General features: G+C 40.0%; 1 protein-coding gene across 1 annotated transcript; it reads left to right on the top strand.

The window, feature by feature from the left end:
* Window positions 1-757: 757 nt before the first annotated feature.
* FAM107B (family with sequence similarity 107 member B) lies at window positions 758-12523 on the top strand. The gene is made up of 3 exons (XM_063308205.1): window positions 758-1096; window positions 9197-9347; window positions 9763-12523. Exons 1-3 carry the CDS (start codon window positions 969-971, stop codon window positions 9877-9879), a joined length of 396 nt encoding a protein of 131 aa, XP_063164275.1. The 5' UTR covers window positions 758-968; the 3' UTR covers window positions 9880-12523.
* The last annotated feature ends 893 nt before the right edge of the window (window positions 12524-13416 follow it).

Below are 13416 nucleotides of genomic sequence, written 5' to 3'. Positions count from 1 at the left end.
CAGATTTGTTGATGCTTCAGAGTAGCAGTTAACAATGTATGAGAATCTATGAAAAGAACTTTGCACATCTTCTTTTGAGGTGAATGTTATGCTTGTGGGATGAAGGGGTTATGAATATAAGAAGCAATCTATTTCACTTTTGCTAAAGATTTTACTCATGTGAAGCCAGTGCCCCTGCCCTTTCTCTGACTGCAGCTCCTCTCTTGTCATTTATACAAGTCAAGTGTGAGTCCTGCTAAATCCAAAGCAGTAGGGTGGTTTTTAAATTGCTGAAGAAAAGATTTGATTAAAAGAGTTTTAAAAAGGTGTTAGTTTTCCTTTCAAAATGAATCTATGTTTGGGTATTTTGGTAGAGCTAAATGATAAAAAGTTTGTACTGGAGATGGATTACAGTTTCAGAAAATATTCCAAGTCTTATGAGCTGTTGGATTCCAGATGTGTAGATTGAGGTGATAAAAATGCAATAGGCTTGACAAATGGGAGGTTCTGCAGCCATCAAGTTCCACACCACCAGAGTTACTCCTCCAGTTCTTAAAAGATTAAGTCATGTCATCCTCAAGTCAGGGTTGACTGATAGTGACCTGATGGATTTTCTTGGCAACATAATGGAAACAATTTGCCATGGTCGTCTTAAGGAATCTTTTGCAGTGCTATTCACCACCACACTTGGAAATGTGCATGGGTAGACGTCTGTAGGACAATGACTTCTTTTATCAGAAAAAACAAAACTCTGTAAATAAATCTCTTTGTAAGCTGCTTTGCCTTTTGATAAAAACAGAAGACTGGAGTATCAGTTTAGTAGCAATAAGTAAAACAACTTCTAAATGCTTAACTATGCCTTTTTGAAGATAGGTTAGTAATATTTTCTGGTTGCTGAATTAATTGAGCAAGAACATCTTCTATGTCTTTTAGATCACTTAAGTGAGAACTGGGAATCCAGAGAGTCACCTCAGATAATAAGAAATATCATGGCTGAACCAGATTACATAGATGAAGACAATCCTGAACTGATTAAGCCTCAGAAACTAATTAATCCTGTAAAATCATCCCGGAATCATCAGGATCTTCATCGAGAACTCCGTATGAATCAGAAAAGGTAAGAAATGAAGTGAGAAATCTTTTTTTAGCTAATACCATTATCATTTTCCAGCAGGAATAAACAAAGCCTGTTCTCTCTCTCATTCTTGGATTAGAAGGAAGGGAAATGCTTCCCTAACTGAATAGCTAGACTGTGATCCAGTGTTAAGTAGCCTTTTGCTTATTATTTTCCACAAAGACATTCCCCATGGCTGGCTGAGGGATTCTGGGAGTTGAAGTCCACACATCCTCATGTTGCCAAGGTTGAGAAACACTGGCCTAGGCTATTAAAACTCTTAGCAGAATCCAAGACTCAAGTCAGGCATATCTTAAACCCACAATATTAACCATCTGCACCGAAATCTGATTGTAACCTACAGTTATATAACAGTTGCATCCCACTGCTATAATAAGATCGTTTAGTTTTTAAGGCGTAGTGAGTCTTTATCTTAAAATACGTCATGGAAGACTTCTTCTGAGGTTGGAATGGTAGAAATCTCTCCTGTTTAATGTGAAGATTTTATTACTTATAATCCCAAAAGCAATTCTGGAATAAAAATAGAATGTAGGTTTCCAAGTGGGAATGGCATGGAGGAAGAATGTGATGAATACAGACTAACAGAATCTGTGTCATCTCTCTCTTTTCTTTTTATAAATTGGTTCCATGAGATGATATTGTGACCTTATATAAGGTTAAGCTCATCTTAATAAAGTTTAGCTGTGCAGCATCCAAAATGTCTGTCATCTTCCATGGGAACAGTAACCCTGTAAATAAGACCTCAGCAAAGTGTTTCTTGATAAGAAAAACTGTGGCATGGTGAGAAAATCAATAATATGACCTTTTTGGGAATGCTGCCTGGTCCATAAAATATCTAATTGTGGAGAGAAGCAGCAACATTTTGACTTTGGACTAGCGAAAGAACATTATTTTTGTCTTTTTCTTTTTAAGAGAACAAATTGAAGACTAACCTTTCTGTACTATGATAAGGACAAAGGTTGTATTTTTCTTAAAGGCAACCTGATTTAGCTTTGTTGCTGGTTCTCATTGCTAGAAATGGCAAGACTTAAAATCTTAAAACCCATCTGCTTGCTTTAAAGCAGTAACAAGTAAAGCTTCAAACATTGCGCTGTGAATACTTAATTTCCATGCAATCAAGTACCATTTTACACACTACATTTGAATTCTTCCCTCTAGGGCTACAGCTTCTGCTAGCCACCCACCAAATATATCTTATGATAGCTGTGTATCAACAACGACATGCATCTTTAAAAATAAAGGCTAGCATGATGAGGAGCAGAATGATAACTTAAGCCTATTAATACTGAGACTTGATGGTACTGGCATTAACCCTTATAAGGAGAAAGGAAAGGGACCAGAAACCAGAAACATCGTGTGCCCTTCTGTCCCTGGCCATCTGACTTCTGGGAGTTGAAGTCCACACATCTTCAAGCTGCCAAAATTGAGAAACACTGGCTTAGGCTATTAAAACTTTTAGTAGAATCCAAGACTCAAGTCAGGCATATCTTAAACCCACAACATTAATCATCTGCATTGAAATCTGATTGTAACCTACAGCTATATATTAATTGCATCCCACTGCTATAGTTAGTTTGGTAGTTTTTAAGGTGCAGTGAGTCTTTATTATCTTAAAATGTGTCATGGAAGACTGAAGTGCATATGAAAGGGTTATTTTATTATTTATTTATTTAGCAAATTTACATGACCACCCATCTCACTGACCATAACCATACAACCATCAATAATTAAAACAATATTGCAACCATTAAGGCATTTAAAATAAATAAACATAAATAAAAATAAAAATAAAAATGAATAAAGAGCAAGATTGCAAAAGAATAACAACCATCTAGGCACAATACGGTGATCTTGCAGGCTCCCCATGGGATCTCTAAGAAAAAGCATGTTTTAAAGGCTTTTTGAAAGGCTAACAGGGATGGGGTTAACCTCACTTCAAGAGGAATGATGTTCCAGAGGATGGGAGCCCCTGCCAGAAAGTCACGTCTTTTGAGTCCTGTCAGATGGAACTCTTTAGCAGACAGGACCTACAACATAACTCTTCTGCTGAACTGGCTGGGATGGGTAGATGTAATCAGGAAGAGGCAGTCCCTCAAATAACCTGGACCCATGAAGTGTAGGGCTTTGAATTGTACCCAGAGCCAATGCAGCTCACGGAACAGAGGTGCTGTTCCAAGTATTTGGAAGACCAGGCATTTTCTGTGTTTGGTGTTCTGCTTGCAGTCAAGAGGTGAAGCTGTGCACTGCTCCTGACTTGTAGGGATATTATCTACTCTCAGAAGTGGGGAGGGACTTGGCATGTTTTGGGCACTTTCGCTCTTAGCAGAGACACTGGCATGCTGTATAAAATCCCTAAACTCATTCTGCATGCCAGGATGGTGGTTGAGCATTGTGGGAAAGGAACGCATAGGTCCATCACCCTTCCCAGCATGGACCTATCTTTTTTCTACCTCTGGTTCCTAGAACAGACCAGAAGCAATGTTATTGGTAGGGATTATTTCCACCTCCCTCTGATGTTTTCTGTCTTGCTGTGGACTCAAATGAGGCCCGTGAGTCCTAGAATCAGGGGGGAGGGCCTAGATTCAGCACATCCTTGCCTTTTTGTCAAGAGTCAAGTCACCTAGGAGTCGAGCTCAAGTTGTGTGACTATGTGGACACATGCCTACAATTTTCTTGGCATGATATGAAAGTGGTTTGCCATTGTCTTCTTTTTGGGTGCTTAGTTTACAATCAGCCTATAGCTGTGGACTTCCTGGATGTTCTGCACCTACATACGAAGCAAGATCAACCCTGTTTAGCTTTTAGAACTGCCAAGATGAACTAAACATAGCCACTTACTGAGGTTGTTGACAACTGCAGTTCCTAAACAGTGCTTGAATTAACCAAGCTGACAGAAAAATGAAATGTAACTATCCCTGACTCTTTGTCAAAAAGCCATCACAAAATGTTCAGTAGAAACACATTTCTGGAACTAACATTATTTCAGGCTAGGTTGTAATCTGTTGACTTTCATGGTCAGCAAGTTTTTTTGCTCTGCCTATTCCCAACCCTTTTGGACTTGTGAACATACTTGAATTTTTGAGACTATGTTGTGAAGATTCTTGCAGAAGGACCGTGGGATCTCCCGGCTAATTCACTGCCATGGAGGCACCGCCATTTACAAAATACCAGTTCACCAAAATGCTGATCATCATCCCAAACTACTATTGCTTACTTTTGTCCTTTTTTGTCCTAGCTGGACAAATTTCTTTTCAAACTTTGCACTGGGTTGGACCTGCACATTTTTGTTTGGTTTTCTAAGGAACCTTATGGAGGCCATTTGTGATGCTGTTGTGCAGTCTAAAAACCTTTCATCTTTTGGCTATTCCTTTAATATATCAAAACTCAGGTGAGGCTAGAAAAGTGTCAGTGGAGGGCCCATCACCCTTTGGCTCTTCCAGGCATTAACGGTGAACAACCTGAACTTTATCCAACCTGAACTTTATACTGCAGGGGAACAAGTTAAGAAGTTTGGTCTGTACTATTAAAAAAAATCCCCAAGTTGAACAATTATTCTTCTAATCTCTCCTTGCCTGAGAACTCTTCCAGATGCCTTATTTAACTATACATGACAGTCTTTAAATGCATATTGACATTTAATATTCTATGCTGACAAGAACATTGGAGAAAGGTACTATAATTAATGAGATTACATGAGAAAATCCAGTGACTGCTTTGAAAAGAATTATTTGGGCCTGAGAGAAGCCTGCTTATTCTTACATAATGTTTAATATAAGGTGAAATTAAAATGTTTGCACTACGGAGCATAACAGCATTCTGAATAGTCTGATGTCCTTTTTCATTTATCCCTGCAACATCCTAGCTCTCTCTTGCCCACACACATGTTCATATATGCCAATATACAGAAAGCACTGCTGTGCCACTATTTTTGTGCAGATTAATAGAAGAGTACATACGTAGTTCCCTAATTTTCATGAAAATGACCATTTAATGTCATTTGCAACCCACCTGATCAAGAAGTATATTAGAAAGTCTTGGAATTAAGCTTCTTTTTCTTTTATGTTCATTTTTCACAACCCTTTCCTGATTGAATATTTAAAGCAAATCAGGCAGCTAACTAAATGTGAAATGAGGCAATTGCCTCTAATCTTTTGAAGTTTGCAAACAGCACTGGGTATTTCCCCTGTTTTATAGAAAAGCGGAGGTAATAATGGGAGGCAAAAATCCTTTTTAGGTAGTGTTAGGATGGGAAAGATGGCAAATTTAATGGTTGAAAATCCCATCCCCACAAGTGGGGAATTACAGAGGGTGATTTGAAAGCCCACTTCTAATGCCAGTGACATTACAGACGTAAGAAATGCTTGCCCTTTTGATAAAGTCTAAGTTGATGTTTGCATCAAATCCCAGAAGTCTCCTCTTTGCCACAACTACCACCAGCTGATTTATTTTCTGAGCTGTCCTTTACCTTTTTCTGCCCTTGAAAATGGAAGAAGTTAATTCCTGCTTCACGTTGGCTGAGCTTCTGACTAGAAAAGCTAGCAACTTGTAAGTTAATTGCTTTCTCTTCTCTTCCTGCTCTCCCTGATGAAAGGCTGCTGGAATGTTGAAGACGACAACCCGTGGACCTCTATAACCTTTTCCTCCATTTACAATCATATGCAATCTCATCGGCCAGCCTTGTTCCTGTTTATAACATCTAGGTGATTCAACCTAGACTATGCAAGCACCTAACCTTTTGGGGGATAACACATACCTAAGTATATATGGGTTTCTGGATGTTGAACAGTGTGTCATAGAATCATAGGGTTGGAATGGACCTTGAACACCTTCTAGTCCCTGCAGGAAGTGTTAGACCATCCCAGAGAAATGGCTATCATTGAAAATCTCCAACGACAGAGCACCCATGACTACAGGAGTAATGCTATTCCACTGTGTAATAGCTGTCACAGTCAGGAAATTCCTCATTCTCTTTGTAAAGTTTCTACCCATTTGTTCTTGTCTAACTCTCTAGTACTAAAAAGAATAAATCTCTTTAGAATAAATACTTCTTCCTTATGACAGCCCTTCTAGTATTGGAAGACGGCTATCATGTTTCCCCTTAGCCTTTTCTTTTTTAAGGTTAAACATACCGAGTTCCTTTAACTGTTCTTCATAAGGTTTAGCTCCAAGCTCCTCCTCATTGTCGTTGCTCTTCTCTGCATTCTTTCCAATTCCTTGGCATCCTTCTTGTGTGTTGGTGACCAAAACCAGTCACAATATTCCAGGTGCAGTCTGACCAGTGCAGCATAGAATGGAACTATCACTTCCTGTGATCTTGACCCTATATCTCTGTTGATGCAGGCCAAGATTGCACTGGCTCTTTTGGCAGCCACTGTTGTCTCATGCTTAATTTGTGATCAACAAGAACAACCAGATCTTTCTCCCAAGTACTACGGCTGAGCCAGGTACCACCTGTCTTGTACCTGTGCACCTGATTTTTCCTATCTAAGTGCAGAGCCTTACATTTTATTGGATAGCGTCTAATGTTCAAGTCTACCAAGATGTTTTTGAACCTTGAGCCTGAGGTGCTAGCAGTCCCCCACAGATCTGTGTCATCTGCAAATTTGATTAGCATTCCTTCTGCCCTCTCAAATAAGTAATTTATAAAAATGTTGAAGAGCACTGGGCCCAGGACAGAGCCTTGAGGCACCCCCTTGCATATCTCCCTCCATGTATATAAATCCATCAAGGACCACTTGTTGGGTATTAAGTCAAATATAGCTGATCTTCTAGTTCTGTCCTCCGCCTTTTGGATGATGAAATTGTCTGTAAGGCCCATCAAGAACCTATTGGATCTCCTGCCATCTCCTGTGGTTTTTGGTACTGGTCTCCTTCCAGGTTTAGTTGAAAGCCCACCAGAACAAGACGCCAAATGCACAGAGATGGTTGCGGTGCTTCCACAGAGCTTTTTGTACATGTTGGCATCTCACCTTTAATTAAGTGAACATGAATGTAGAATTCAGAATTTGGGGATTCCTTGGTTATTTACCAAACCTTGAGATCCACGACCCCGAAGTAGGAAGAATACGATGCTTCTGAGTGTGTGTTTAGAATCTGAATTCAGGTTGAAGTCCAACCTTAGCCATGAAGCTCTCAAAGTAACCCCCCACCCCTGCTTTCTCTCTCCCTCTCTGCAACCCACCTCACAAGGTTCTTGTTGGAAAAAAATGGAGGAGGAAGTGCTACATACACTATTTTGAGCTCCTGGGGGAAAGATGGAACATAAATCTAAAATAAGAAAAATAAATCTACTTCTGCTTTCCATCTGACCTTAGGTTTGAATAAACTTACAGTATGAATTAAAATAATCAGAGATATCTGTATATTTGAGGTTTGGCTGGAGTTACTAGAAATTGCATTGCTTATTTCTCTACTTTTATCATGACTAAAAATAAATGCTGAGTGGGTGAAGAATGGTCATCTTTTATGAATGAAAAGTATTGCTGAATTTCCATCATTATATGTTGCACTCTAGTGCCATCTAGTGAACTAATACTGGGGCTAGTCCAGCAAGATAATAGTTGATATATAATTACAGAATGGGACTTTTAAAGCCTTGGGATGTTAAGAAGATGCTTTCTAGTTTGCATTTTTCCCCTCTCTCTGAGCTCAGTGAGGGTGCAGACTGGAAATGATTTGTGATCTGCAAGCCAGGCTATGTCTGTGCAGTGGTCCTATTTATTACACCTTAAATCATAATGTAGAAGCAGATTTTTAGCAACAGGATGAGAAAGTCAGCCTTGGGGGAAGGTTCTTCTAAATGAGAATCTCTGGAGGATGGGATGCAAAGACAAAATCCACGATTCAGTTCTGAGGACTGTGGGTGCTCCAGCTCCATTTCAAGCTGTGGGTGCCCCAACTACACAGGCCCTGCCATGGGGACAACATATCCCAGCTTACCCGACCAGAGAACACAAGGCAAACCTTTGCCTGCTGATGGGAGGAAACTGGTGGGGAACCAGTTTGTTTTCTAAGCTCTCCTTCTTCATAAATAACCAGTTAATGAGTCTGATGTGCCCTCAGATACTTGGACGCTACATGCATGCATGTTCATTTATTGGGTTTTTAGATTGTGCGTTTGCAGTGACTCTGGGAGGCTCAACCTGTACTTTACATATAAGAAAAATTAAAACCCAAAATATAGCATCATCTGGAGAGAACAACCAACTGCAAAGATAAAAACAGACAAAATGGCCCCCAGTCACCAGAACCCAAGTCCTGTGGAAGAGCCATGTCCTTGTGCCCCTTTAAAGGCTGGTAAGGGGCAATCTCCAGGGGATGCTATTTCAGAGGGCAGGTGTAGTTAAGAGAAGGCCCGCTTTCTGGGCTCTGCTTGATCAGTGGGACCAGGAGCAAATCAACTCTCAGATCTTACAGGATGAGCAGAAAGTATAGGAGACAGTTCATCCCTCAAATAACCGGGCCCTGTGCCATGTAGGACTTTAAAGGTGACAACCAGCATCTTGAATTGTACCTAGAAGCCAGTTTAATTCATGAAACATGGGTGGGATATGGGCATGGCCTGCCCTGCCCATCACTGCTGGTGTCACCGCATTCTGGACCAGCAGTTGCTTCTGAATGGTTTTTGAGGACCGTCCCATGTAGAAATCATTGTAATAGTCCAACTGCGAGGTGACCAAGGCATGAGTGACTGTAAGAGGGGCCTCACAGGCCAGGAAAAGGTACGATTATTCTACAACTATGTTGAATAAATTATTATAGCCTGAGATATTTTACAGAGACAAATATAGTGGATATGAATTTTAATACAGTATTAACAATAAAACCCTCCACTTCCCTATGGATTCATCTCTGAAGACCCTTCTGCCTTTCCCAGTGAGAAATAAGGAAAAATAGGTACATGAACTAAAAAACAAGAAGACGTTTTTCTTCTCAAAATATTCTTTTTTAAAATGTAGAAGTAATTGCATTTATACAACTGATTTTTTTTTTGAGCAGATAAACTCTGTTCTCTAGTAATATAGGGGCAAACATGTCACATAAATTCTAGTTCAACCTCTTTTCTTTCCCTTCTCTTGCAAGGGGTCTTGCTCCACAGAACAAGCCAGAGCTCCAAAAAGTGATGGAAAGACGAAAAAGAGACCAGGTTTTCAAACAGAAGGAAGAGGAAGCACAGAAGAAGAAATCAGACTTGGAAATAGAGCTTCTCAAGAGACAACAGAAATTAGAACAGGTAAGAGGGAGGAAAGAAGGTATTTGAAAGAAGGTATTGACCTTGATTTCAGAAGGAAGGCATGAATCAGAGACCTCAGAATAGCTTGAAACTCTTTCATAACCCAAAAGGAGGACATAGTAAAGAACAGTTTTGGATAGTTCCAGTAGGTTTAAGCTTTATTAGGATGAGGTCACAGAAGCTAATATTGTTAGCAACTGTCCTGCAGAGGTGATTCCAGAAATAGCCGCACTCCTCAGATGGCCATGAGAAATTGGGTAGATTGGAGAAGAGGTGAATTAACTCCTGCATTTCGTGTGCTGCTATCAAAGCAGTGCTTTTCAGTGCTTTTATTTAACTTCAGAGAAACACGGAGCTATTCCTTGAGTATACTTCCCATCCCTTCCTTCCCTTAAAAAATCTCTCTTGTTTCTAGCTTGAACTTGAGAAGCAGAAAATCCAGGAGGAGCAAGAAAACGCACCTGAATTTGTCAAAGTGAAAGGCAACTTGAGAAGAACAGCCCAAGAATCACCAGAAGCTCCAAACTCCTAGAGGAGGAACTTTGTTAAGACTTGAAGCTGCAGCCCCAGTGGCGGTGGGGGAGTGACTTCTACAAGATGTCTGGCCCATTTGCCCTGGATCTGGTGAAAAACATGGTCAATACAAGGTCAATTTCTGGAACCGGTGTGAATTGATGACTGCTTGAAAGTCAAAACTTGCCAGTAATAATATGGAGATCAGAGGATAAACAAGCAATCAGCTTTCCTATCCAAAATAAGATAGGGAATTCATTTGAGTTGTTGGATTGCTTATTTACTCCTGATCATGCTTAATGAGCATCTCAGGCTAGCATGTCTGCATTTTTCCTCCTCGGTCCTACTTTGTGGAGTTCTGCTATGCAGAAAAACAAAGTGCTCTGAAACCACTTTTTAGTTGTATTCTGTGTGGAAACCTGGCTTCAGAAATGGAGCTGCCCATTTCCATCTTTTGTGTAAATAGAAATTCCTTTAGACTTGAAGCTGGATTTATCCCATCTATTGCTAGTGTGTAGGGTGTACCACCATGGCTATGAGGGAAACTGAAAAAGGGAGAAAGAGGGAGATGCACCATTCTCAGTCATTAGGTTGCTAAAATGTATTCTTTGTCACTTCTGCCGTTGTAGTGCAAAACCATCTGTTTCCCTACAACGTTCACAGGGTGACTAAACCGTTTTTTTCCCCTCTCTACACCCAACTTTGCTATGCAGCATTCTGCTTTATCGCTGATTCTTCTGACAAACGCTTTGGTTGCTAGGTCTACGTTGCAGCTGGCGTTTACTTTTATGAGGGTTTCAGAAAATGCATGGCTGCGTTTCTGCTTCTCAGCTGTATTGCTTCTGAACCCAAGTTCGAAAACAGTTTGTGGGACAGCCTGAGAGCCTCCTGGTCAAAGAAGAAGTAACAACTGCTAAAAATAGTTCTGCACACCTTTTTTCGTGTCCTGTGCGGTTTGGTTACTTTCTTTTAAGGTTAACAAACCAAGCAAGTTTGGAATAATGTTGTCAGACCTTGACTGAGGAGTCGAATACTTAAAAACTTGAAATCTTCTTTATTTTCATGCTTTTCCATGAAATCCAGTTACAGTTCCACCTGGAGGCAAGCCAATTCTTTGCCTGGTTTCCCTTTTGGACTAGTGAGAATTCCATTGAGAGGCAAGGACAAAAACTATGTATTTCCAGGAAAAATCTCAGGGTGGGACTTTCTTCCAACAGTCCTAAGCTCTAGTTTACCCAGTGGCATCTGCAACAGGGGAGTCAAAAAAGTCAAGATGGCAGCTGTGACCATGTGACCAAAGCCTGTCCCCTTTTATACATGTCACAAAAGGAGCAGAGCTTTGATCACGCAGTTGCAGCTTCCATCTTGACTTTGTAGAAATCCCCACCCCCACCCCACAGAGAACCCTGAATTGGCTCCAATTTTTTGTCCAACATTTCTGGCTAGATTTGGCTATCTTTTAAACGTACCTCTTGATAGTTGACCCTTTATAGGAATTCAAAGAGCAAGCCATAGTTTTCTATGATCTTTTTGTCACTTCAGGAATTCCAGCTACATACTCTGCTGGCTAGGGGTGATGAGGAGCTGATGGGATTTTAGTACAATCTATCAGGAGAACATAATTTGGCAATGGTTAGCCTGTACATCATCAATGGGACATGATACATAGATGGCGTTTTACTTTATTATTTTATTTTTTTAACCTAGTTTCAGAAAACTACTGAAGTCTAGACACACACATTCTGGAAACAAGGCTAACCTAAGCATGGATAGGGAGAACTAGCAAGTGTGATCAGTGTAGCCTAACCTTGATTTTAGTTCATTTATGTGAGTGCTTGTCACATGTATGTAAGGTTTCTCGCACTTGAGCATTTGGGTTTGCAGATTGCTGTAAACCCTCAGAGCTAGTTTTCATTAGTGATCAGAATATGTATATAGAAAGTTAGCAATATAAAATCCTATTCAATAACTACTTAAATTGGATCAGGCCCACAGTCTCCATTTCATCTTCTTTTTAATCCTTGAGAGTGTTTATACCAGTAGCAGCTGATATGAGTAAGTGATGTGTTTAGTCATGGCTGAAGGTGCTGGAAATTAGGAAAAGCATTTCAGCCCCGGTCTTGGGACTGACAACAAGCAATCTTGCCTTTGGTGTGAAGCTTCTCAAGGTGTCAGGATCCAGGCATTGGATTTTGAGAATAAAATCACATCATCAATCCAAGCCAATGAGAAATAGGTTTCTCTGAGATTTAATTTACTTCTGATTTAAATCCTGACAAAAGTTATTTTATCACTGACTTCGATTTATATAGGGTCATGTCTTTCTAGAATTGCGCAAAGGCCTTGATGAAAAATGTGCTTCTGGAGTGCTTTGCCACGTAAAGGTAAAACTAGAGAGCTTGCTTTTTGAGAAAGTGGGCTTCTCTTACAACACGGATATGTGACAATTCCACCTTTAATTTCTTCTTTTTGGACTGGAGGCAAATAGATCACACACCTGTACTGCCATTGGATTTGCCACTAAGTCTTTCCCTTCCCCTTCTCTACATTTAATCTAAGTTTGTCCACTGCAGCAAGAATTTGGAGGTGGTGGGAACGCTCAGAACACTTTGGGTTCTCTTTTGGGGAGAAGATTTGCCTTAAAGCAGTGTTTCTCAACCTTGGCAACTTTAAGATGTGTGGACTTCAACTCCCAGAATTCCACAGACAGCCTTGCACTGCTGGCTGGGGAATTCTGGGAGTTGAAGTCCACACATCTTAAAGTTGCCAAGGTTGAGAAACATTGCCTTAAAGTATCCACTAGTTCCTGTGTGTTTCTCAAGCTGTGCCATTTAATTCATCCCTTAGTCTTCTAGAGTATTAGATATGCTTCTGGATTTTAGTTCCATTGCCAAGTTCCAGCTCAGTGGGCATCAACAAGTTCACAACACTTGGGATCATAGTTCCAAATGAATTTTGACCCCTAGTCCTTTGAATGTAGGGAAGAACTCTTCGACTTCACTGAAATCAAGATCTCCTGCTGAATGCATAAATCTGCTCCTGATGTAGTTATGAATGAGTTCAGCTGGATTTGTGAGAGGAGGATAGATGTTTCTTAAAACAACTGAAAAACCAACTTATTTTGTAGATACCATACCCAATGGTTGTAGGGACAGGGTGGGAAACACTAAGGCTGTTTGTCTAGTAGAATGTAAATAATACCTTTGGCCCATCTAAGAACTGTGCAAGATTTTTTTTTTGCATAGGAATCCAGAATTTTGTTTTGGGTCAGTATAACATCATCATCATCAATATAACATTAAATCAGGTTTTGACAAATACTCTAGCATTGTCCAGCTCTTTCTACTCACAGGAAGCAGTCGAGATTGTGATTATAATTTTACCATTTTCCAGAAGTGTCAATCTGAATATCTTCAGCTGAGCTATTTTAATTTAAAAGTGATTGTCTCCTTTTAGAAATGTTGTCTTTTTAAATGATCAATGCTTTTAAAAGAGTTTTTAGCTGGTTAAGGTGGCAAATTAGTATTGCCTTCCAGTTCTCTAGGTTAGGCTATTC

The sequence above is a fragment of the Candoia aspera genome, chromosome 7 (assembly GCF_035149785.1).
Source record: "Candoia aspera isolate rCanAsp1 chromosome 7, rCanAsp1.hap2, whole genome shotgun sequence".
Taxonomy (NCBI): Eukaryota; Metazoa; Chordata; class Lepidosauria; order Squamata; family Boidae; genus Candoia; species Candoia aspera.
This window is presented reverse-complemented; position numbering and strand designations above follow the sequence as displayed.